The 21,930-nt window shown below is 39.3% G+C and overlaps 2 protein-coding genes across 2 annotated transcripts in view; one reads left to right on the plus strand and one right to left on the minus strand.

Annotated features, from left to right (window-relative positions):
• The first annotated feature begins 3,159 nt into the window (after window positions 1–3,159).
• Window positions 3,160–9,650, plus strand: garem (GRB2 associated, regulator of MAPK1). Its single transcript, XM_056248423.1, has 6 exons — window positions 3,160–3,501; window positions 4,468–4,608; window positions 5,259–5,389; window positions 6,292–7,455; window positions 8,172–8,341; window positions 8,444–9,650. Exons 1-6 carry the CDS (start codon window positions 3,381–3,383, stop codon window positions 9,294–9,296), a joined length of 2,580 nt encoding a protein of 859 aa, XP_056104398.1. The 5' UTR covers window positions 3,160–3,380; the 3' UTR covers window positions 9,297–9,650.
• A 950-nt stretch (window positions 9,651–10,600) lies between these two features.
• prkdc (protein kinase, DNA-activated, catalytic subunit) overlaps window positions 10,601–21,930 on the minus strand; it is a 34,877-nt gene continuing 23,547 nt past the window's right edge. The window contains exons 63-86 of the mRNA XM_056248426.1: window positions 21,594–21,805; window positions 21,375–21,513; window positions 20,342–20,530; window positions 19,961–20,185; window positions 19,679–19,787; window positions 19,473–19,575; window positions 17,859–18,021; window positions 17,524–17,698; window positions 17,220–17,404; window positions 15,613–15,793; window positions 15,287–15,444; window positions 14,947–15,158; window positions 14,785–14,872; window positions 14,417–14,560; window positions 13,379–13,586; window positions 13,178–13,245; window positions 12,874–13,094; window positions 12,686–12,778; window positions 12,486–12,569; window positions 12,282–12,353; window positions 11,972–12,173; window positions 11,652–11,840; window positions 11,266–11,405; window positions 10,601–11,007 (exon numbers count right to left, since the gene is read on the minus strand). Of these exons, the coding sequence (XP_056104401.1) occupies window positions 10,803–11,007; window positions 11,266–11,405; window positions 11,652–11,840; window positions 11,972–12,173; window positions 12,282–12,353; window positions 12,486–12,569; window positions 12,686–12,778; window positions 12,874–13,094; window positions 13,178–13,245; window positions 13,379–13,586; window positions 14,417–14,560; window positions 14,785–14,872; window positions 14,947–15,158; window positions 15,287–15,444; window positions 15,613–15,793; window positions 17,220–17,404; window positions 17,524–17,698; window positions 17,859–18,021; window positions 19,473–19,575; window positions 19,679–19,787; window positions 19,961–20,185; window positions 20,342–20,530; window positions 21,375–21,513; window positions 21,594–21,805 (3,765 nt within the window). The 3' untranslated portion in view covers window positions 10,601–10,802. The remainder of the gene's footprint in view (window positions 11,008–11,265; window positions 11,406–11,651; window positions 11,841–11,971; window positions 12,174–12,281; window positions 12,354–12,485; window positions 12,570–12,685; window positions 12,779–12,873; window positions 13,095–13,177; window positions 13,246–13,378; window positions 13,587–14,416; window positions 14,561–14,784; window positions 14,873–14,946; window positions 15,159–15,286; window positions 15,445–15,612; window positions 15,794–17,219; window positions 17,405–17,523; window positions 17,699–17,858; window positions 18,022–19,472; window positions 19,576–19,678; window positions 19,788–19,960; window positions 20,186–20,341; window positions 20,531–21,374; window positions 21,514–21,593; window positions 21,806–21,930) is intronic.

Consider the following 21,930-nt stretch of genomic DNA (forward strand, 5'->3'; position numbering starts at 1 on the left):
GGAATCGTCGATACTGCCACGCCCCCATGTCACGTCCGGTCGGCGTGCCAAGCGGGAAAAAAACACGCGTGTTGAAAAGCTGCGAGTATATGGTCAACCTCCTCTAACTTAGCTACAGCCATTCAAAAGATAGCATGGCAACTGCAGCAGATGCAGGAGACCCATCGACAGAACTTAACATCGGCAGCTGTAACAGCGCGCGCGACGCCGCATCCGAAGATGAACGACTTCGAGCCGAATCTGGCCGAGCATGTATGTCTCACCGCACCGGCATCCAGTTTGTGCGTCTTAAATTAGTTTCTTACATTTACAAAATGAGTCTATAGCAAACATAAGCCATTTTAATAAAAATAAAGTTCCATGTTTTATAAAATGTCCATTAAACTTAATTAAATGTTTAGTGAAATAAGAAAATTTAAAAGATCGTTAATTGAGTTGTATAGCCTACATCCTACATACGTTTTTATATCCACATATTTTGTTCTAATGTCACAATAATAATCTCAGGGTTTACTGGATTTTACACGATTCTTTTTGTAGTGTTATTGGTGGTGATGTACTAAAATAAACATTGTAACGTGTGGACCTTTCTGCTTCTCACATTGATTCCTGATGGTTAAGAGGACAATTACTTTAGTCGCCCCCTGTCGTTTCACAGACTAGCACAACGGCGAGCGCGTCGAGTATAAACGCCTCGTCCGTTTGGAGAGGCGCGCGCGCAGTCAGCGGAGACTCGCGCTCTTGCGGACGCGTCGAGTATAAACAAGGCTGTAATCTCCCGGAATGAGCAAGCGAGCAAGAGCGCGCAATCGCGCATGTGAGACAGAAAAAACTATGCTCCAAACCATATAGCGCGCGCACAGGAGAGAGCGAGAGATCTTGCGCATGTGCCTCATGAAGCGCATTAAGACAGAGAGCATCCTGATTGGCCGGTTTCGGCTTTAAAAAAATAAATGTAAAAATCGAGAATCGAATCGAACCGTGACCTTAGAATCGAAAATGTAATCGAATCGAGGATTTGGAGAATCGTGACACCCCTAGTAATTATATGTTTATGACAATGTAACTGAAAAACTATGCATAGAACTATGAAAAAGTAGCGATTCATTTTTGAAAAAGTATCGATTCTTTTTTGGAAAAAGTAGCGATTCTTTTTTAAAAAGTAGCGATTCTTTTTGAAAAAGTAGTGATTCTTTTTTGAAAAAGCAGACTTTCTTTTTGAAAAAGTAGCGATTCTTTTTTTTTGAAAAGTTATCGATTCACTTGAAAAAGTAGCAATTCATTGTTTAAAAGTATCGATTCACTTTTGAAAAAGTAGCGATTCTTTTTTTAAAGGTAGTGATTTTTTTTTTTAAAAGTAGCGATTCATTTTAGAAAAAGTAGCGATTCTTTTTGAAAAAGTAGCGATTCATTTTTGAAAAGGTAGTGGTTCATTTTTGAAAAAATAGCGATTCACTACTTTCGAAAAAATATCGATTCACCTTTGAAAAAAGTATCAATTCTTTTTTGAAAAAGTAGCGATTCTTTTTGAAAAAGTAGCGATTTTTTTTAAGTATCGATTCATTTGAAAAATTAGCAATTCATTTTTGAAAAAGTAGCGATTAACTTTCGAAAAAGTATCAATTCTTTAAAAAAAAAAAAGATTCATTTTTTAAAAAGTAGCGACTCATTTTTAAAAAAGTAACGATTATTTTTTGAAAAAGTATCGATTAACTTTCGAAAAAGTAGCGATTCTTTTTGAAAAAGTAGCGATTCATTTTCGAAAAAGTAGCGATTCTTTTTGGAAAAAGTAGCGATTCTTTTTTGAAAAAGTAGCGATTCACTACTTTTGAAAAAAATAGCGATTCTCTTTTGAAAAAGTATCGATTCACTTTTGAAAAAGTATCGATTCACTTTTTGAAAAGGTATCGATTCTTTTCTGAAAAAGTATTGATTCTTTTCTGAAAAACTAGCGATCCTTTTTGAAATAAGTAGCGATTCTTATCATACATTTATTACAATGTCATTATACATTTAACACAATGTAATTATATGTTTATTACAATGTAATTATATGTTTATAACAATGTAACTGAAAAACTAAGTATAAAACTATGAAAAAGTTGCGATTCATTTTTGAAAAAGTAGCAATTCATTTTTGAAAAAGTATCGATTCTTTTTGAAAAAGTATCGATTCTTTTTTGAAAAAGTATCGATTCTTTTTGAAAAAGTAGCAATTCATTTTTTTTAAAGTAGCGATTTATCTGAATTTGTAAGTCAGCTGCTACACTGTTTCATTCTGAATATTATATTTTATTCTGGTGCGCTTAACGTTATCGTTTTCTCAGAGTTTAGGCTCTAGAAAAGAGTTTTAGCAGTGGAAGGGTTGAAGAGCATAAACAGCTGGACTCTACCAGGCAAACTAAAACTCTGGTGCTTTCAGTTTGGTCTATTGCCGAGGTTGCTGTGGCCACTGGTACGAGGTTTCTTTGACAACAGTGGATAAGCTGGAAGCATTAATAAGTTCATACACTAGGATTAGGAAATGGTTGGGAGTTCCACGCTGCCTCAGCAGAGTAACCCTTGTAACACTTTAAAAATTTCATGCATAATCATTACTTTCGCCGGTTCTTTGTGGCAAGCTTTATTTCAGGTGTTGCGTGATGTCTCTGCGCCCAAGTAGCAGTGCTTCGCCTGTGCTCCCCCCCCCAATATAGTCCCAAATCAATCTCTGCCTAGGAAATCACCTAGTCTTAATCTGCATTGCTATTAGTACTCGTTGTGAATAAGCAGGCCTCAAGAAGTAATAATTGTTATTATTTTGATTTTTTATCACTTTTACTAACGACATGCTACTTGGCAACATAGGATTCCATTCATTATGCTAAGGTAAGCTAGCGGCGGCGCTGCCAGACTAAGACAATGCATGCACTGAGACAAAAATGCGTTTGCCCACCTATCTAAATGTAGGGGAGACAGTGAATAACCCCAATTTCAATAAACGGTGGAGTGTTCCTTTAAGCAACTCAAACATACCAAACCAACAAAAACAGATTTTGCACGGGCATTGCACTAGTACTATTATTAATAATTAAATGTTTGAAGAACCAACCTACACAAGGTAAGTTACAACCACGTTACAACCATTATAGCGCTGGTTGCCCGGGCAACCGCTGGAGCTACTGGGAAGAGGAAATAGCCACTCCAGCTGCGAGATCGCTACGGTATGCGATACATGGCATTTCCTGTCAGTGTAAATAGACAGTCGGCTTACATGACTTACAATCCACTGCCTTTGAGTTAACAAAAGGACATCCAACGAAGCTTTCTCCATGAAAGAGCCGTTCTTCACTGCAGATGCATGCTGCGGTGGGTTAACGTGCTGATGTTAGCAAGCTAACATGGACCTTGGATCAATGCTGTACAACAGTTTGAAAGATGTAACGTGGAGTACGACGACACTACCTTTGGATAGACTTGTTAGTGCCTACAGACTGCCACAGATTGTGAAGTTGGACAGCGGTAAGGTTTGTCCTGAGTTGTGTTGGTGCTTGTGTTGGTGTTGTGTGCAGCAGCGGCAGCTGCGCGTGGGCGGTCGCGCTCCTGTGGAATTCCAATCATTAGCCGCTTCGCGCGCTAGGCTAACGCGAGCTTTTATCAACACACACAGCGGAATACCTTTAAACCGGGGGCTTTACTGCCATCGCCTACACAGTCTACGTTACAAGTGATGCGTTTTTAGTTGTTCTGAAACAGTTAAAGATCAAACGGCCTAATAAAAGGCAGAAAAGTGAGCTATGAACGTTAGCAAGCTAACGCAAATTAGCCAGAGGCCAGAGTGTTTAATAACAGACTGCATATGCAGTCAAACACCGACCTTATAACATTTCATTTTTATCATCTATTACACAATTCCTTGGTTTTCCGAACTAGACCGCAACCTCCTCAATTCTGAAACTTTAGGTGCGAGAAATACTCAATAATAAATAATATTTATATAAATACTAATTATATACAGTTAATGGAGTTGTTTATTTATTATAAAGTGCTTACAAAGTAAGCTCTAAGTGCTGTTGTGTGTGAGCTGAGTTCAGTGCTGTGTGTAAAGATGGAGGAAGTCATAATATCAGAGGAACTAGATCATTATCATTATGGGAACTGGGGCACTATCGTTAGACTCACTGACTAACTGAACCCTTATGCGCTCATTGGGTACAACAGACAGAACTAAAGGCACACAAAAGTAACCCATATCAACTAATAGTTACATCTATTGTGTGAATGCTCTACTTACAAGTACTTTGTTATTATATAAGTAGATTATTATGACCTTAATATTTTTTGCAACTGTTGTTCTTTAGATCCGTTTCATCGTGGACTCAATTATATCCTTAAGCTTGTTGCTTCTTTGCTGATTTTCATTTAGACAAAATGACACACTATTAAGGTCACTGTTTCATACTGATGTCATATTGTGTTTCGCCTCAGGGGAATCGGTGGAAGGGCTGAGAGAAAATGACTACCTCTTGATTCATTCATGCCGGCAGTGGACCACAATTACCGCCCATAGCCTAGAGGAGGGCCATTATGTCATCGGACCGAAAATCGAGATCCCTGTCCATTATGAGGGTAAGCCATTCAGTTGTTGTAATGCAGCTTGCACTGTTTGAAGAAACGTCTTCTGTTCTTTCTGACACCTTATGTATTTATTTCCATAAGTAAGACAAAGGAAATAAAAGTTAGTCTGCTAGGATTCACTGTTTTATTGCGACTTATTGAAACAGAAAAGGCGAAGATCTGTGCTGTTGTATTTCCCATCTGGTTTTAGTTGGGAGTTCATTAGCTAATTGGTCTTTTCATATTGACATTTCTCTCTGGCTGTGGAGAGGGTCAGTTGGCCACTTAAAGGAAACAAGACCTTCCTTAGAATTTAAAAACCCTGGATATGGTTCATACAGACCTAGTTAACGGTCTATTTTACTACTTCTTTCTCTGGTGCAGTGTTTTTATATAATTTGTCAAAATATGATTTGGTTTTATTTCGGTTCAAGGAATAAAAATTAACAGTTATATAAATTAATTATATCTAACTCTAAATTTTAGTTGTTTATTATTCCCAAATTTATAGCCTATAATTTATTTCTTTGCTTTCCACGGAAATGGCCTGGCTTGAAATCCAATCTATTTATGTTTAGGTTACTGAAATGAACATATTGACTCAATGCTTTATCCTTGTCATGATGTGTTACATAATGGCTCTGTTTTACTATATGTCACAGGCCAGTTTAAGCTGCTGGAGCAGGACAGGGACATTAAGGAACCTGTGCAGTACTTCAACAGCGTGGAGGAAGTGGCCAAAGCATTCCCTGAGCGAGTTTATGTCATGGAGGAAATAACCTTCAATGTCAAGGTCTGGTTTTGTGCTCACCGCAGCCACTGTTTTTGATTTAGACCTTTATCAAGATGTATCTCAGGCATTGTATTTGTAATTTGAAATACCGATTTGCCTTAAAGGATTAGTTCACTTTTAAAACAACTTTTGCTGATAATTTACTCACCCCCGTGTAATTCAATATGTCCATGTCTTTCTTTTTTCAGTTGAAAAGAAATGAAGGTTTTTGATGAAAACATTCCAGGATTTTTCTCCATATAATGGACTTCAATGGGCCCCAAACGGTTCAAGGTCCAAATGTCAGTTTCAGTGCAGCTTCAAAGGGCTTTAAACGATACCAGACGATGAATAAGGGTCTTATCTAGCGAAACGATCGGTTATTTCAAAAATAAATAAAAAAGTTTAAGTTTTATAAGCACAAATGCTCGCCTTGCTCTGTTCTGTGATGACTCTGTTCTGTGAGACCTTTTCAACGCAATTGCATATTACGTGACGTCACGAACGTGCATCACAGAACAGAGCAAGGCGAGCATTTGTGCTTATAAAACTTAAACTTTTTTATTTATTTTTGAAATGAGCGATCGTTTCGCTAGATAAGACCCTTATTCATCGTCTGGTATCGTTTAAAGCTGCACTGAAACTGTCATTTGGACCTTGAACCGTTTGGGGTCCATTGAAGTCCATTATATGGAGAAAAATCCTGGAATGTTTTCATCAAGAACCTTCATTTCTTTTCGACTGAAGAAAGAAAGACATGGATTACATGGGGGTGAGTAAATTATCAGCAAAAGTTGTTTTAAAAGTGAACTAATCCTTTAATTTTAAGATTGGCGGCAGTCAAAGGTCTTCTGTATGACTAGCATTATTTGACTTCATCTTTTTTCAGTGATCTGTTCAAATTGCTTTTGTCTTTCTCCTAGATGGCATCAGGAGAATCCAATGAGGACACAGAAGTCTACAACATCACACTGAGCACTGGGGATGAGCTGACACTAATGGGCCAGGCTGAGATCCTCTATGCCAAAACATCGCGAGAAAAATCACGTTTCAACACTCTCTTCAAGCGCATCGGCAAGCTTAACTCCATCAGTAAGCTTGGCCGTGGAAAGATGCCCTGCCTAATCTGCATGAACCACCGCACCAATGAGAGCATCAGCCTGCCTTTCCAGTGCCGTGGTCGCTTCAGTACCTGCTCCCCACTGGAGCTGCAGATGCAGGAAGGAGAACACACTATTCGCACAATCGTGGAGAAGACCAGGTTACCCGTTAATGTCACGGTGCCCAGCAGCCCGCCACGTAATCCGCATGACCTCCATTTGATCCGCGAAGGCCATCGATACAAGCTGGTCAACATCCAGACTAAGACAGTGGTCGTGTGTTGTGCGTTACGTTCGAACAAAATACTGCCAGTGCATTTCCCCTTGCATGTGTCCACAGCACTGCCACGTTTACTGGTGCCTGAAGGGCTGCTTCAAGGAGAAGCCTGGCTGGAGACAGTGGTCCACCGCTGGTTTGCTTACTGCCAGGAGCAGTTCGACATTGATGACTACTCTAGGGCAGTGCGTGATGTGCGGGTGGACTGGATTGAGGACGGCAAGAGCCCGAAAAAAAGTAGCGCCGGAGGAACGGGATGTGGAAGCGGGAGCAATGGCTGCCCCTCACATGTGCATTTGCCAAGCTCTCTAAGTTCAGCCCGAGATGAGCTCACACAGTCATTTCATCGCCTGTCTGTCTGTGTCTACGGAAACAATCTTCATGGGAACAGCGAGGTGAATCTTCAGGGTTGTGTTAGCTTATGTGGCGATTGTGTGCCAGCAGAACCGCCGGATGCAGATTATCTGTTCCCTGAGCTGCTGGAGAGTTCTTCAGGCTCCCTTAAACCAGACGTGCCATACGAGGAGCTTTGGTTGGATCATGTTAAGAATTCTGGACCTGTGCTAGACCACATTGAGGGTGTCCAGCGAAACTCTACTGTCTCTGGCTGCACGACTGTACTGCCATTCTCCACAGCAGGTCCTACAAGTGCACTGTTTGGCACAGATGTCATTCTACCTCCACCACCAGTGCCTCCAAAGTCTGAAGCTGTGAGTTCATTTTTACTAGATTAATCTTATCAAATAAATGAAGCCTTGGGGAGCATAAGCGACTTCTTTCAAAAGCAGTTCATTTTACCGACCCCAAACTATTAAACGGTAGTGTATATACTATTATTGATAATATGTAGCAAATATCTGGGTTCAGATGGTCATGGAAAACAATTTGTGTAGAGTTAAACCTTGCAAGAAAAAGTGATTTGTGAGTGAATTGTTCTTTTGAGACAGTTCTTTTGGTTTAGGCAAGGGTTAACAAAATAGTGAAAGATTCACCAGCAAAATAGACTGAATAAAAACATTTCTAAAAATCCTTATCCAGTAAAACACAAAAGATTGTAAAAGTCATTGATTGAAAAAGTGGGAACCCTGAATATAAAGTTTTAATAAATAGAGTTTAGAATATAAAGAACATTAAACTGCTTGTAAAAATCTTAATTTATTGATACACCTGATAAAAAAATCCATGATTTTGGGACTTTTTGTCTGTTTCACACTCGCAGATAAGGCAAAGTTTCTTCTGTGCTTACATAGTGACTTATTTGTGTACTGTTGGTCAATCCCTGAAGGTCTAATTGTATCCAAGTAGAAACAAAGGTTAACATTTCAAGTGTTTAAGGCCTAGCTGATAAATTTGCACACTCTGTCTCAAGAAATCTGTATCCATTCACATTTTAGAGCCATTACAGTTTTTTTTGTCACCTTTGCAGGTGAAGGAGGAGTGCCGATTGTTGAATGCTCCACCGATTCCACCGAGGAGCTCCAAGCAGGCAAGCTCAAGCAGTGCCACAGTGCCATACCCTCCTGCCAAGCCACGTCAGACAGATACCCGCTCCCCTAGCCCAACACTATCCTATTACTCGTCTGGCTTACACAACATGTGAGTTACGCACTGTTTTGATTGAACATTAGTTTTTGTGAACTGCACTAGTTATGACTAAACGATCCTCTTCTACCTTCCCTGTTCTCCATCTCTCAATAGAGTTGGAGAGGGCGAATCTCAGAGTGAATCAGATGATCAGAACCATGCATGTTACCCATGTAACTGGATCAGACCAGATCCCAGTGAAGGCTCCAAGCCTCTCCCTTGCCTCAATCCTTCGGTAGATGCCTCTTTCTCCCGCCTTTCCTGGCCTAACGATTTCTCCGGGGGTGACTCGTATAAAGGTGAGGACTTCCCGTCTCCTCACTGCCGGAGTTACTCTAGTTATCCTCGGAAGAGGACCCCTGGTACTCCTAAGGCTTGTCCCTCAGGCCTTTTAGACTTCGATAGGCGAGCAAATTGTGAGGGAAGTGCTGTGGCCTCCAAGACCCAACAGGTTTCCCAGTCTGCACAGCTTTGCACCAAGTCCACCAGCTATACCATGGAAATGTGCAGAGACAAATCAACAGAGGAATGTAACACTAAGCATAGCCAGTCCTGCCCTATCTTGCCTCCAAGAACCCCTAAATGTAACGATACAAAGAAAGACGCAGAGCCTGCCATTACAGCCACGGCCGATGCGGACGTCCTGGAACTTGAGTCCAAAAGCTGCTTGCTTGAAAGGCCGCATCACGGCACTACAGATGTATTCTCCATTTCCTGTCCTGGAGCTTCAGGGTTGTCTTGGCAACCACCAAGTAATCTATCAGGTATCTCCATTGAGGAGGTTTCTAAGTCACTACGGTTCATTGGTTTGTCAGATGATGTTGTCTCTTTGTTTGTGCAAGAAAAAATTGATGGAAATTTGCTCCTGCAGCTAACAGAGGAGATTCTGTCAGAAGACTTTAAGCTAAGCAAACTTCAAGTGAAGAAACTCATGCAGTTTATTAATGGCTGGAGGCCCAAAATGTAAGGATGAACAAAAGCAAGGCAGTCAAGAGCAAAACACATGCAATGTGCTGCAGTAGCAAATATTGGTCTTCAGTATTGCATTAGACAGTTTTGTATCTCAATACTATGCAGTCTTGTAATATTGTAATAGCCATTTTGGTTAATATATATACACATGTATATACATCTATATATTGATTGCTTTGTGTATTAACCTGTACCCATCTATGTAATCTCTCTGACCTTACGGTACCTGCACAACAGACTTTATTTGCTCAAACCCAAAGCCTTTGGGAAAAACCTGAAGCTATTTTGACCCAATCCAACTGTGGCCTAAGTTTCTTTTTTTGTTGATCAATAAAGATGATTAACAATTGATTAGGCAATTTCTTTACTTGAATAAATCTAACTTATTGCTTTACCATATTAAGAACTAATATTTGAACCTCATTCAAATTAAAAGATCCTTAACCACTAACCGTGTTATAACTTGGGCTACGTTTACACGTGGCCGGCTATTTTCATAAACGGACATTTCACCCTCTCCGGTTTCAAAAATAACATTGTGCACACCTGTCAGTTTTCAGAAAAGTGTTCGTTTACACGAACCCGTATATATATGCCGTCAAGAGCATGCCAAACCTGTAGGTGGCAGTGTAACGAGAAGCTCAAGCCCACGTTAGCCAATCAGAATCCCGAAAATAGCAACAACAGCAATGAATCACTTCCTCAAAATTGCTGACCTCTAAGCACTCAATCGTCTCTGCTCCTCGACATAATAGAGCAGCTGTATTTGCAAATGCAAACAGACGAAAAGGGTTTGTACCAACATAAATACTTTGAATGCATCCATGATCACCATAGCCAAATGAAAATGTAAACATAGGTCGCACTTTTGACACAGGTGCAAGTTCTGTCGCATTTTGTGACGTCAGCTGCCTAAAACTCTGTTTTTCTCAATTTACATACAAAGTTTTCCAAAATCTCCACTCTGGCCGGAGTTTTTAGAAAGAATCAGTTTCAGAGGCGAATTCTCCATTTGCATGTAAACAAAGGGCACAAATGAAGGGAAATGTCTCCGTTTTTAAAAATAACCATGTACGTGTAAAAAGGGCCATGGTTATGTCACTAGCTCACTGTAAATTCAAATGCTCCCATAATTTTTACCCCAGTGATTTATGAAAGCTGATGTGTCAAACAAAAGTGAAGAGGATGAAGTCTCACCCTTTTATATCTGTTCAAACACTTTGGTTTTGTAGGCTCCAGGATGACAACGACACATATAGATGTTTTATTTGGTGGCTGGATGCCTTTAATGCAGTGCAATGGAATTTTTTTTTTTAATAAACATCACTTCAAAAACAATCTCGTTAAATTTTGCAGTATAGCTAAACATTGCTATAAAACAGTGTCTTTTGATAGTAGCTGCGGGTCTGAAAGCCTTGTCTTTACAATTTGAAAAAAGGTTTACAACATTTTTAAAAATACACAAAAAACTTGGACTTCATTATGCCACCCACTATTTGGTTCAAATCCACGGTTCCCAGCCTACCCATACCCTGCCCATTATATTAGGGTCAGTTGCTTGATCGAGCAAGCAATCTACCTGATCTTCAACACTCAGATCTTTCTCATTGTGTCGAGCTCGTATATTGTGTTGTTCTTCCCCTCGAGCAACAGCCAAAATTCCTTTATACTCCGGGGTCTTCTCAAATCCGAGACAAACCTCTTCACTAGAACATTAACCAATCAACATGGTTAGAAATGTCTTTCTGTATAAGATACGACTGGTACATTCTTATTTTCTCTATCAAGAAAATGGTTTTAAAGTCTTTACAAGAATTAGAATGAAAAGTAATCATTTAATGCAAGTGGTTGAACTTAATTACAAAACATCATGATGTGTTGCCAATGTAAATGTTTAAAACAGCCGTGTTTATTTGCCAGAAATCCATAAAAATAAGAGTTCAGAGTTGTGTGGTTGGACCTACCTTGTTATAACCGAGGGATTGGCTCCCTCTAGCTTCCGGCGAGCAAAGCTGACCTTCTGTAGAGGGAACCAGTTTATTTCTTTGGTGTTCACACTCTCTGTCCAGGTACCTCCTTTCTTCAGCTGCTTCAGCTCAAAGTTCTGTAACATGAGGAATAGTGGTGTTGTATTTCACAAGTAGCCTGCCTCTTTGATACTGATTCAATAATGTTTAAGCTTGTTATAGAAATGAACTCTTAAGTGGGAAACTAGAAAATGGAAAATGTGAAACAGGTCTACGATGAGGACAGATCACTTCGATGATGACATTGAGGGCTATGTGGCAAAAAGGAAAGCAAGCTATTTGTTTCTGTTTGCAGGCTTAAAATCTGCTTTGAGTTCTTCTACCTTCCAGTCCAGTGAAGGCTCCTTCACAAACACATCCATGGTGTTGAGCAGCAGGTCTGGGTCATCTCTGAAGGCTCGCAGTGAGTGTACCATCACACTCTGGATGAGGCCAGACTCGCCCATGGGTCGCATCAAGTTCATAAACTGCCGTGTCAGTCTAAATGGCATCAGTTCAGGCACTGGGAGGAACTACATGCAGCAAAGTTATAGTCAAGCTGTTCATCTATCTTTTATCTCTAAATTAGTACAGTAACTGTTTGTAGCTGTGCTTTTGTCACCTTACAGACTCATTGTTCTGTTCTGTTAGACAAAAAACCCACCTGTGTGGCTGATCCAAAAGCATGACCAAAGTCAATGCCGATCATGCCACCCGTCTCCGTGTTGATCATGAAGTTAGAGAGATGCCGATCACCAATGCCCAGAATCCAGTGACTGACACAGAGCACAGCATGAGAGCTGCTGAAATGGGACCGCAACGAAAGGAAGGCTTCGGGTGTGGTACTCATCCTTACAAAAGCTCGCCTGAAAACAAGCATTCATGGCATCATTTATTCCTTTTAGACTTAGGACAAATATACCATCAGTGTTACATTTGAACAATGTATAATGCAGAGAGAAATGATGGCATACTTTAACAAGTCATCAGGCACCATCTGCTCAATTCTCCTAAAGTTGTTCACAGTATCCACTCGTTTTGCTTTCCTGTAGTGAATCAAATGTAAATGGATTAAGTAATAATATTATTTATACAATGACAAGTCATATCTTAAAGCCATTGTAAAATACAGAGTCACATCGACCCATGACAAGTGGTTAAATGAACTGGCGACTTACTTGTAGAGTTCAGCATATCGTCTAATGCCGTCCACCTTTCCACCAGCAACTTTGCTGATCCAGTCATCATAGGACTCATTGGGCCTAAAATACATTAAAACAAAGTAACACTTGATTCACTCAATGCAGAGTACCAATTGCAAGGTATGAAGGCATGAACATTTTGCTTTATTTGCTGAGGAAAAGGAATAAATATTCACTTCATGATTGTCTTCTGCTCCTGTTCAGTCCTTCTGCTGGAAAGGAAGTCCTTCAGAGTGCAGGTGTTCTCCATCCACTCAATCAGGCCAATCCTGTAAATGTCAGCAGACATTTGTTAACAACCCTTAAAAAACAGTTCAGGTCAGCCCAGCACACAAGTTGAATCAAGAGAAGCCCATGCTAGTACCTGCTGCTGATGGGAATGACCTGGTAAGTGCGGAGTGCCAGGCTCCGCTGAGAACAGGCAGTGTCCTGACTGAGAATCATGTTCATCACGCCAAAGAGCTGCTCGATGCGCTGGTCCTGCCGCAGGTCCTCCCCGCCCTTCACTAGGAACGGATAATCCCGCTCGTCATCTCCTCGTATGATGATACGCTTCGGCCGTCGAATAGATGTCATAACCTTTACCTAAGGTTGGGTAGATGAATTGTAATACACTGAAATAATCATGTCAAAATGACACCTAATAATAAGAACATTATTCCTCGTACCCTTTCATCGAAACCTGTGATCTTGGCATGATATTCAGGCAAAGGCTTCGATTTGCCATCATACTGACCTGTAGAGGGAAGACCAGAACCAGATGGCTTCAAAAGACAAACACTTATGATACATGCAGAACTTTATTAAAGTATTGAGAAACAAATGACATGATTTACAAAAAAGTAAAAGTAAGAAAGTTTTGAACTAACCTGGTACCTCCAGTTCATTTTGAAGCATTTCTGCTTTGAAGCTGCTGAGCCAGGGTGAATATTCCTTCATGTTACCTGGTTCCTTCTGGAAACCTTTCATGGAGGCGGCCATGTTGTCCACCTGCTGAAGGAAATTCTTATCCTTTCGCCTTTCATACAACTTGGACCCACCAGCACCAAGCAGCTTTTCCACTTCTTTACAGTATTTCTGTGACGGGCACATACAGTAAAAATGTAACAGTAGACCAAAAATATGTATTTATTCAAGAAATATAGAGAAACCAGCAGAGATCTGATTAATTATCTTCAAACAACAGAAGGTAGTTTACATTTAAACCAACAACAACAACAACAACACACATCTACAATTCTAAAACATCAGATATTTAGTTTAGGTAGGGCTGTACATTTGGGGGGAGGGGGAATCTAATTAATATGACTATAAAATAATAATAATAATGATAATAATGCAATAGTAATTCTTATTTTTATTATGATTATTGTTATCACTAAATAAAATATTAAACAAAATAAGAAATATGACTACTGTAATATTTTACTCAAATAAAGAGTATTAGTAATGATTATTATTATATAGTACAAATGTAAAATTACAATAATTATATACTAATGGCTGTCTTAATTTCTTTATTTCAACAGTTAAACCATCAAGCTTTTATTTTGGAGGAAAACCACAGGGAGCCCTTAAAGGGGCTCTTTTGTTGGCAAGATCCGGCATTTCTTAATTCAAGTTTGGGAAAAAAGTTGGCGCATGTTGCATTCCCAAATGCACGTTATAAATGACCCAAACTCAGAGCAGATGCAGAGATGAGTTTGTGCAGAGCAGCATTTACTGCCAACCAAACCACTCTGTGATGCTGAAAATATTGGATAAATGAGCTGCGTGCATCTAAAAGAACACATTCTTTGCGCTTCACTCGGAAATATGCATCACATACATTTAATTAAATTGCAGGCTTTGTGATTTGATATTGTATAAGTACTGTACACAAGTATAAGAACTCTTAAGTTATGAACCTGAATGAATTTTCTTCGGAAAGATCCAAGTCCTGGAGCCTTTGAATCACCAAGCCATCCAGTCATTTCCTCACAGAGCTGCTTCGTTTTCTTTGCGTCCATGTTTGGTTTGTCCAGTTGATTCTTCACCTCACCCCACCAGTCCTGCCAAACCATTACTTGAGAATCAAAACTACCACAACAGGCCATAAAAATGTCAAGTCCCAGTTAGTTAAAGAGAAAGTGTGTAATTACGGTGCCACTAGAGGCACCAACTGAAACGGCAATCTGTTTGAGCAGCTCGAATGCGTTTGACATCTCAAAACTGGCTCAAACTAATGGCACTTGGGAGTTTGGGGCAAGACTCATAGGGAAAAGGACTTTTGTACCTTGAAAAGCATGTCAGGGTTGGTAAGTTGCTGAAGGGCATCTACAAACTCTTGAATGACGCCGCCTTTATCCAGTAATGACTTCAGCCTGGTACACAAACAACACAGTTTTCACGTCTCAGTATCAGGAAAGCCAAAGTCACTGAACAGACCTTTACATACTTCTCAACAAACTCCCGGTTCCTCTGACCACTTGCAGACTCCTCAAAGGTGTAGCTCTCTCTGCTGATCATGTACGGGTAGATGAGGGCGTGTGGATAGCATTCTGCGATCTCCTCTATAACATGCTGAACTGCTGTCGCCTGTGGTTTGTCAAGAAGAGCCATCATTTGACTGATCCAGCCAATCAGCAACCAGCAAGGCACACTAACAACCTAAAATGGCAAAAAAAAAAAAACACAAAAAAAAAGGAAAAGAAGAGAAAAGCAGTTTGGTCAATTTAATACTATACTGTACATAAATCCTAAAATCTATGAACTTAGGGTAGCAAATGATCTCACACCTCTCTGACCATCAGGTCCAGGGTTTCTGCGGGGTACAGTTCTACTAGCTGCAGTAGACGCGGAAACTTGAGCCTGGCCTCATCTGAGTTGAGCTTCAGCGCCTTCAGCATCATCTTTACTACATGTCCAGGCAAGGACTGCAGCTTACAACTGAATGCTAGAATCAAACATCAAAGGTATTGTTGTAAGTACATCAACTTGCACTTTAACCACTACCTGCATGCATGGAATCACAAAAAGACATTATAAATCCTGTGAGACACTTGTAGGGTACATTGTATTTATGAGAGCAGTTGGGTGCTGTACTGGTCCACAGCTGTCTCACCCTCTTCTTTCTGTTCGCTCACTCTGAGTCTTTGGTCACAGAAGTTGACCAAGGTCATGTAGGCCTCCACAATACCATCTGTGTGCACATGCTGCTGGCTGAAGGACTGCTCTTCCTCTTCTGCCTTACGTGCAGCACTTCGCAACAACTCCAGAGCCTGCATCTGCAGACCCTCTACAACCTGAGCAGAAAAACAACACCCATGATCCAAACTGGGGTGAGAAAAACTGTTTTCAACAGCTAGAGCACAACAAGCAAATATGCAGTCATCAAAATTGTGGCAAAATGATTTTCCCTCTTTTTTTAAATGCCATAGGTAAATGGCAGATGTCATTAAAACAGCTTTTTAATGAATTAGTAAGTACCAGCATTATTAATTTGTGCACTAACTGTAAGCATAAAAATCTTGATTTCAGACATTGAACAGGCTCCTACTAAAAAGATTAATGATATTTCAAACCTATTTCTTCAGGAGGCATAAACTTTTTTGTTCACCTGTTTAAAATGGTGCAAACACTTACATTACCGTTCAAATGTTTAGGATCAGTAATATATATATATATATATATATATAAAAAAAGAAATTAATACTTTTATTCAGAAAGGACACATTACATTTTACACAAACACATTACACAAAGATTTCTATTTCAAATAAAACTGATCTTTTGAAATTTCTCTTCATCTTGATCACCAAATCAACATATTAAAATGATTTCTGAAGGATCACGTGACACTGAAGACTGGAGTAATGCTGCTAAAAATTCAGCTTTGCCATCACAAGGATTTTAAAATATATTAAAGGGTTAGTTCACCCAAAAATGAAAATTATGTCATTAATGACTCACCCTCATGTCGTCCCAAGCCCGTAAGACCTCCGTTCATCTTCGGAACACAGTTTAAGATATTTTAGATTTAGTCCGAGAGCTTTCTGTCCCTCCATTGAAAATGTATGTACGGTATTATACTGTCCTTGTCCAGAAAGGAAATAAAGACATCATCAAAGTAGTCCATGTGACATCAGTGGGTTAGTTAGAATTTTTTGAATTTTAGAATTTTTAGACAATGCAATGCTGAATAAAGTCGTAGTTTTTGTTATTTTTGGACCAAATGTATTTTCGATGCTTCAAAAAATTCTAACTAACCCACTGATGTCACATGGACTACTTTGATGATGTCTTTATTTCCTTTCTGGACAAGGACAGTATACCGTACATACATTTTCAATGAAGGGACAGAAAGCTCTCGGACTAAATCTAAAATATCTTAAACTGTGTTCCGAAGATGAACGGAGGTCTTACGGGCTTGGAACGACATGAGGGTGAGACATTAATGACAATTTTATTCATAATAATATTCTTCTTTCTTCTGAGACTTCTTTCAAAAAACATAACAAAACTCTTACTGACCCCAAACTTTTGAACGATAGTGTATCTGCACCATGCTGCAGCTCCTTGCTTTTTCATATTGAAGATATTCAAAATTTACAGAATAAATGCCAAAAATACATCTAAATAATCTCATTTGGAACATGACCAATTCTACAATAACAATTGTAATCTGTGACTTCAATAAGCAATACATGCCAGAAAGCTATGTCTAAATACCTGGGTGACAGATGAGACCATTGAAAGCTGGAGAATCTTTTGTACTTTATCTTCCCCGAGAGTCTCTAGAGCAGAGGGACTGCGATCTGCAGCGCTGGCCATGAGGTCATAGGTGGTACCCAAAAGGATCTTCTGGTCACGGAGCATCCGAGCAGATGAACCTTCACTCTGTCTCTCAGCATCCACTGTAAAATACAGTAATGCATCAACCATGAACTCGGACTGTGACGAGGGTTGAATGTGTAATCTACACATTCTCAATCCTCAATGTGTAATCTATATGATAAGAGTGGATGATTCATACTTAAAAGTGGAACAGTCTTGAGCAAAGCATTAATCTTTTCAGCAGATCCAAGGCCTGGAATTCTTCTGTGAGTAAAGCGGCTGAAGCTGTGGACCCAGCGGAGCAACCAGTGACCATCAGTCTTTGCATCACGGTGAAGTTCCTTCAACAGCTTGGATGCCACCGGAAAGTTATTCTGTCAACAAAATTAACACATTACGTTCTGCTTGTTTCTTAATTGCAGGTAGTTTAAATATGAAGCATTTGATAAGCTTGAATGACTGATGTTGAAAACAATAGATATCTATTCGGTTCCCTACTAGGCACCAACACTGATGTTTGAAATCCCTGAGCACCTGTTTCCATGCACTGTCTGCCATTTGGAGTTTCATATTGAATTTGCAGCTCTTCACCAGCCCTCCGAGTTCCTCTCCACTCGCCTGCTCCGCACCGTCCACCTCCATGCTGTTTTCAGGGGTGGAAGTCAGCCTCTCGAGAATCTTATCCAAGAAGAAACAACTAAAAAACAAAGATGAAAGCATGGATGGGACATTTATAAAACTCCATAATTAAGCTTTACAGCACTTCAGACTTTTCAAGGTGGTGAACCATTTCTTCACTTTAACAGCATTGAGAAATCTGTATTCCAAGTGAGGTGTTGTAAACAATGTTCCCTCTATTTTTTTTTCTTGCTGAGCAAAACTTTTTTCTATTGGGCGGAGATTTTTCGCCACCTGAGCAAAAATATTCTTTACACCTGACCTGTACAGCATACGTAGAAACACAATGGTTTCAACATTCAGTTGTAACTTTTAACTTGAATGTGCCATTTCTATTTTATTTGACCCTTGATGTAACTTATTGGTATTAAATCATATTTTCGAAAAACAAGCTTCTTAACAAATTAAGAAGTCACTAAATGAAGCAGATTTTAGGTTACCTGATATTTTTTTTACAGTGCTGTTAACTGTACAGTCTTTACCAAGAAATCCTATGAAAAATAATTTACAAAATCTTCTGCAGGACAGTTCAATTCTTTACAATAATAGAATATAGTATGAAAGAAAAGTAAGCTGTTACACTGAGATGGTTTGGGAAAACCATAAAGAGTTTTTGTACAGTCAATTAATTGATTACAGGAAGCATTAAACCATCAAAGTTAAATGATTGTTTATTGCTTATGAATTTCCGATATTTTCTTTAGCAGGGGATTTCAAACTTTTTAATGGCAAGGAGCCCTAAACAATACCCTTGTGAGATTCTTTATTTAGGCTTATAATATAATAAAATATAGGCCTAATATAATATAATATAAAAAAAACGAATTGAAGTATTTTAAGTGATAAAATATAGTTTAAATGCTTCAATTTGTTTACATATTATATTATTATAATATGAAAACAAACTGAAGCATTTAAATAGATCTAATAGCTAAATATTTTCAAGAAAAGTGAATGTGAACTCTTTTATAATCTAACCATCCCTAAAACTCCCCCACACACAAAAACATTATTTAAACTAATGATGTATTTTGAATTTGCACGCGGGTGGGTGTGTAATTGTTACCGTTCTGTGTCCATCAACCGTTATTTCCACCACTTTAATCAAACCACTCTTCTTTAAAACATTATGATATGATTTTATTTCACGTGTCTTTGGGTTTCTCGTTGCCTCTCGTATTGAGCTATTTGGTCCACACACACACTCACTGCCAATCACACACGCTCACATCGTTCTCTTTCTATGAAACCTGTGAACTGCATTCACCAGTTTTCACTCTATAGCGGTTGACCAGAGCACTGCAATTATTTCTCACTTAAACTACAATCAAATGGATTTCCCCAAACATTTCGCGTCAGTCCTCTGCGTGGCATTTTATTATTTTCTGCGCGGCCGCCGCTTCAGAAGTGCGCGGCTGCGCACGCGCGCAGCTTAGAGGGAACATTGGTTGTAAAGTAGCAGTAAATCACCGAGATGTGATGATGTCATCCCAAATATTCATGGGGTCCAGTTTAGCATCCGGATAGCGGCTGGTCCATCGTCTGATCATGACCTTGAGAGAATTCACTGAGACTGAGAGCAACAAGATACAGTGATAATTTAGTTTGCTGAAAGATCACAACATGGTTATAAATTTCCAAGCGTTCAACCAACCTTACTAAGATCAATTACTCACCCTCTCCAGTGATATAATTCAGGAAGTCTTGGATCTCCGTCAGAGCTTGGACAGACTGTAGCACAGTCAGACGGCTGCGGTTCAGCAGTGGGTCGATACTTGAGTAGTTCTACATGGTACCATGTAATGTGGAAAGAAAAATCAGGTATGTAAATATATGCCATTTGTTGAAGAAAGGGAAAAACCCCTCTTTACAGGACAGATCACATGCTATGTGTGTCTGTCTGCAAGCCTATGTAACATCCTACCCTCTGTGAAACAACTCATTGGTTTGAAACTGACCTGCATGAAGACTTGCATGCAGTTGTTGGCATAGTATTTGGCTCTGTCATAGTCCTCTTGCAGGATGTACAGTAGACTCAGTTCCTGACTGTAATGGGTCTCCATGATGATCTTGTGCTCTTCCATCTTCATGGCAGCATCGACAAAGCTGAGCAGATCCTGAGTTCTCTCGCCCAGCTGCAACTGCTTCAACATACTACGCATCATGTACTGCAGGTATGTTTCCTATTAGAGAAATAAACAGAAGCAATTACTGCAGGATATTATATTATTTGATAATAGGTGAGATTCCAGATAATATGATTAGTTACTCTTTGTGGTGACACAACCTTGAAAAAATTGCTCAAATTGAAACTGCTCAAAATGACTTAAAAATCGTACCACATAAAATGGCTCTGTCCACATTTTTTCTAGTTTGACGGGTGAGTTGTCGTCAATGTTGACTGTGGCACAGTACTGCAGAGATTTCCACTCTGTAAGGTGATTATAGGCTTCCAGCGCAGCAATCTCCCAGAAATCTTTCTCAGTGTTTGTGGGCTCTCCATCATTCCAGTCCTCTTTGTTCAAAGCCTGAATCAAAACAACACGTCACAATTCAATTGATAAGGTCAGATATAAAGCACTTTAGCATTTAAAGAAATTCAGATAAATGTTCTGAGTATAAATATTAAATATTCATAAATTAAAATTCTCTGTGGGGTGTCAGAATATACCAGTTTTGACAATGACAGTGATATTTAAAAAATAAAATATTGATTTAATGTTGATATTTTATAAATAATCCAGCGGCAATAACATCAGGTTGACATTCCAATATAGTAGGTGGTGGTATTGCAACTGAATGGTGGCCATTGAAGACGACGATGATGTGTAGCTACTACTGCCAGAGAAAATTAACTGCCATTTTATTTGGTTTTATTTTTTTTATGGTCCAATTTAGACATTCTACTTACTAAGTAACTTTGCAAATACATGTCAACATATTCTACTAACCCAAAGTTAGTAGAATGTTTAAATTGGACTATCAAAATAAAGTATAACCAAATCATTTCAGAGGAGAGGACAGATGAAAGCGAGACACTTACTCGCAAGTTTTTTTGGACATTTGGACTCTTTTTTTTGTATGCTTTTGTACAGTTATGGCTAGAAACTCTCTGCCTCTCTACACTTGTATTGTGATTCAGTTAAAGATGAATTTGACTGATACCATTATCTATTTTTTTTCTCCAAAATTTCTATAGACATGATAATATTGTTATCGTGAATTCTTTTGGCCACTATAATCATGTAGTGAAAATCTGATATAGTGTCTTATTCTCTAACAAACATTTAAAAACAATTTAAGCAAAAAAGCATATTCTGAATCTGTTTATGTTCCCATAGTGTGTTTGTAACCAAGAAAACACATCAATACCTCATTGTAGAGCTTCACAGCTTCAGCATAATCACTCTTTGCTTCTGCTTGCAGGGCCGTGAATGTTATTGACTTTGTACCAATCTTGCCGCTAAAGATTCCCCTGACTACATCATAATCTCCCAAAGACCTGTAAAGTCTACAGAGGAATATGAATCAGTATAGAACTGATGAACATGGTGAACGCTTCGAACATTTATGAGGGAGTTTTGATCTTACTTGGCGAGGTGGATCCATCTTTCTGTGTCAGGTGGCAGCTCTCGTTTGCCTCGAGCTCGTTTCGAGGGAGGTTCCTCTGATGTTCCAGTGCCATGAAGCAAACTTTCCTCCAGTAACAGGATGCCCATGGGCTGCTGCAGACTGGCGAGACAGCTGGCACTGACAAGAGCCGGCTCAACACCAAGAAGGGCCTTATGATGATAACTCATATCCTGTAATGTAATGTATAAAATGTGTTTGCATACAGGCAAATAATACAATTAACAGGACAACAGTCTTACTTCAAGATTTTTAATATTCAAGCTCTGTTCAGCCCTAGTGAGATGCCTTGTTCACC

This window comes from Rhinichthys klamathensis, unplaced genomic scaffold, assembly GCF_029890125.1.
Source record: "Rhinichthys klamathensis goyatoka isolate OS25496 unplaced genomic scaffold, OSU_Roscu_1.1 h1tg000055l_1, whole genome shotgun sequence".
Lineage (NCBI taxonomy): Eukaryota > Metazoa > Chordata > Actinopteri > Cypriniformes > Leuciscidae > Rhinichthys > Rhinichthys klamathensis.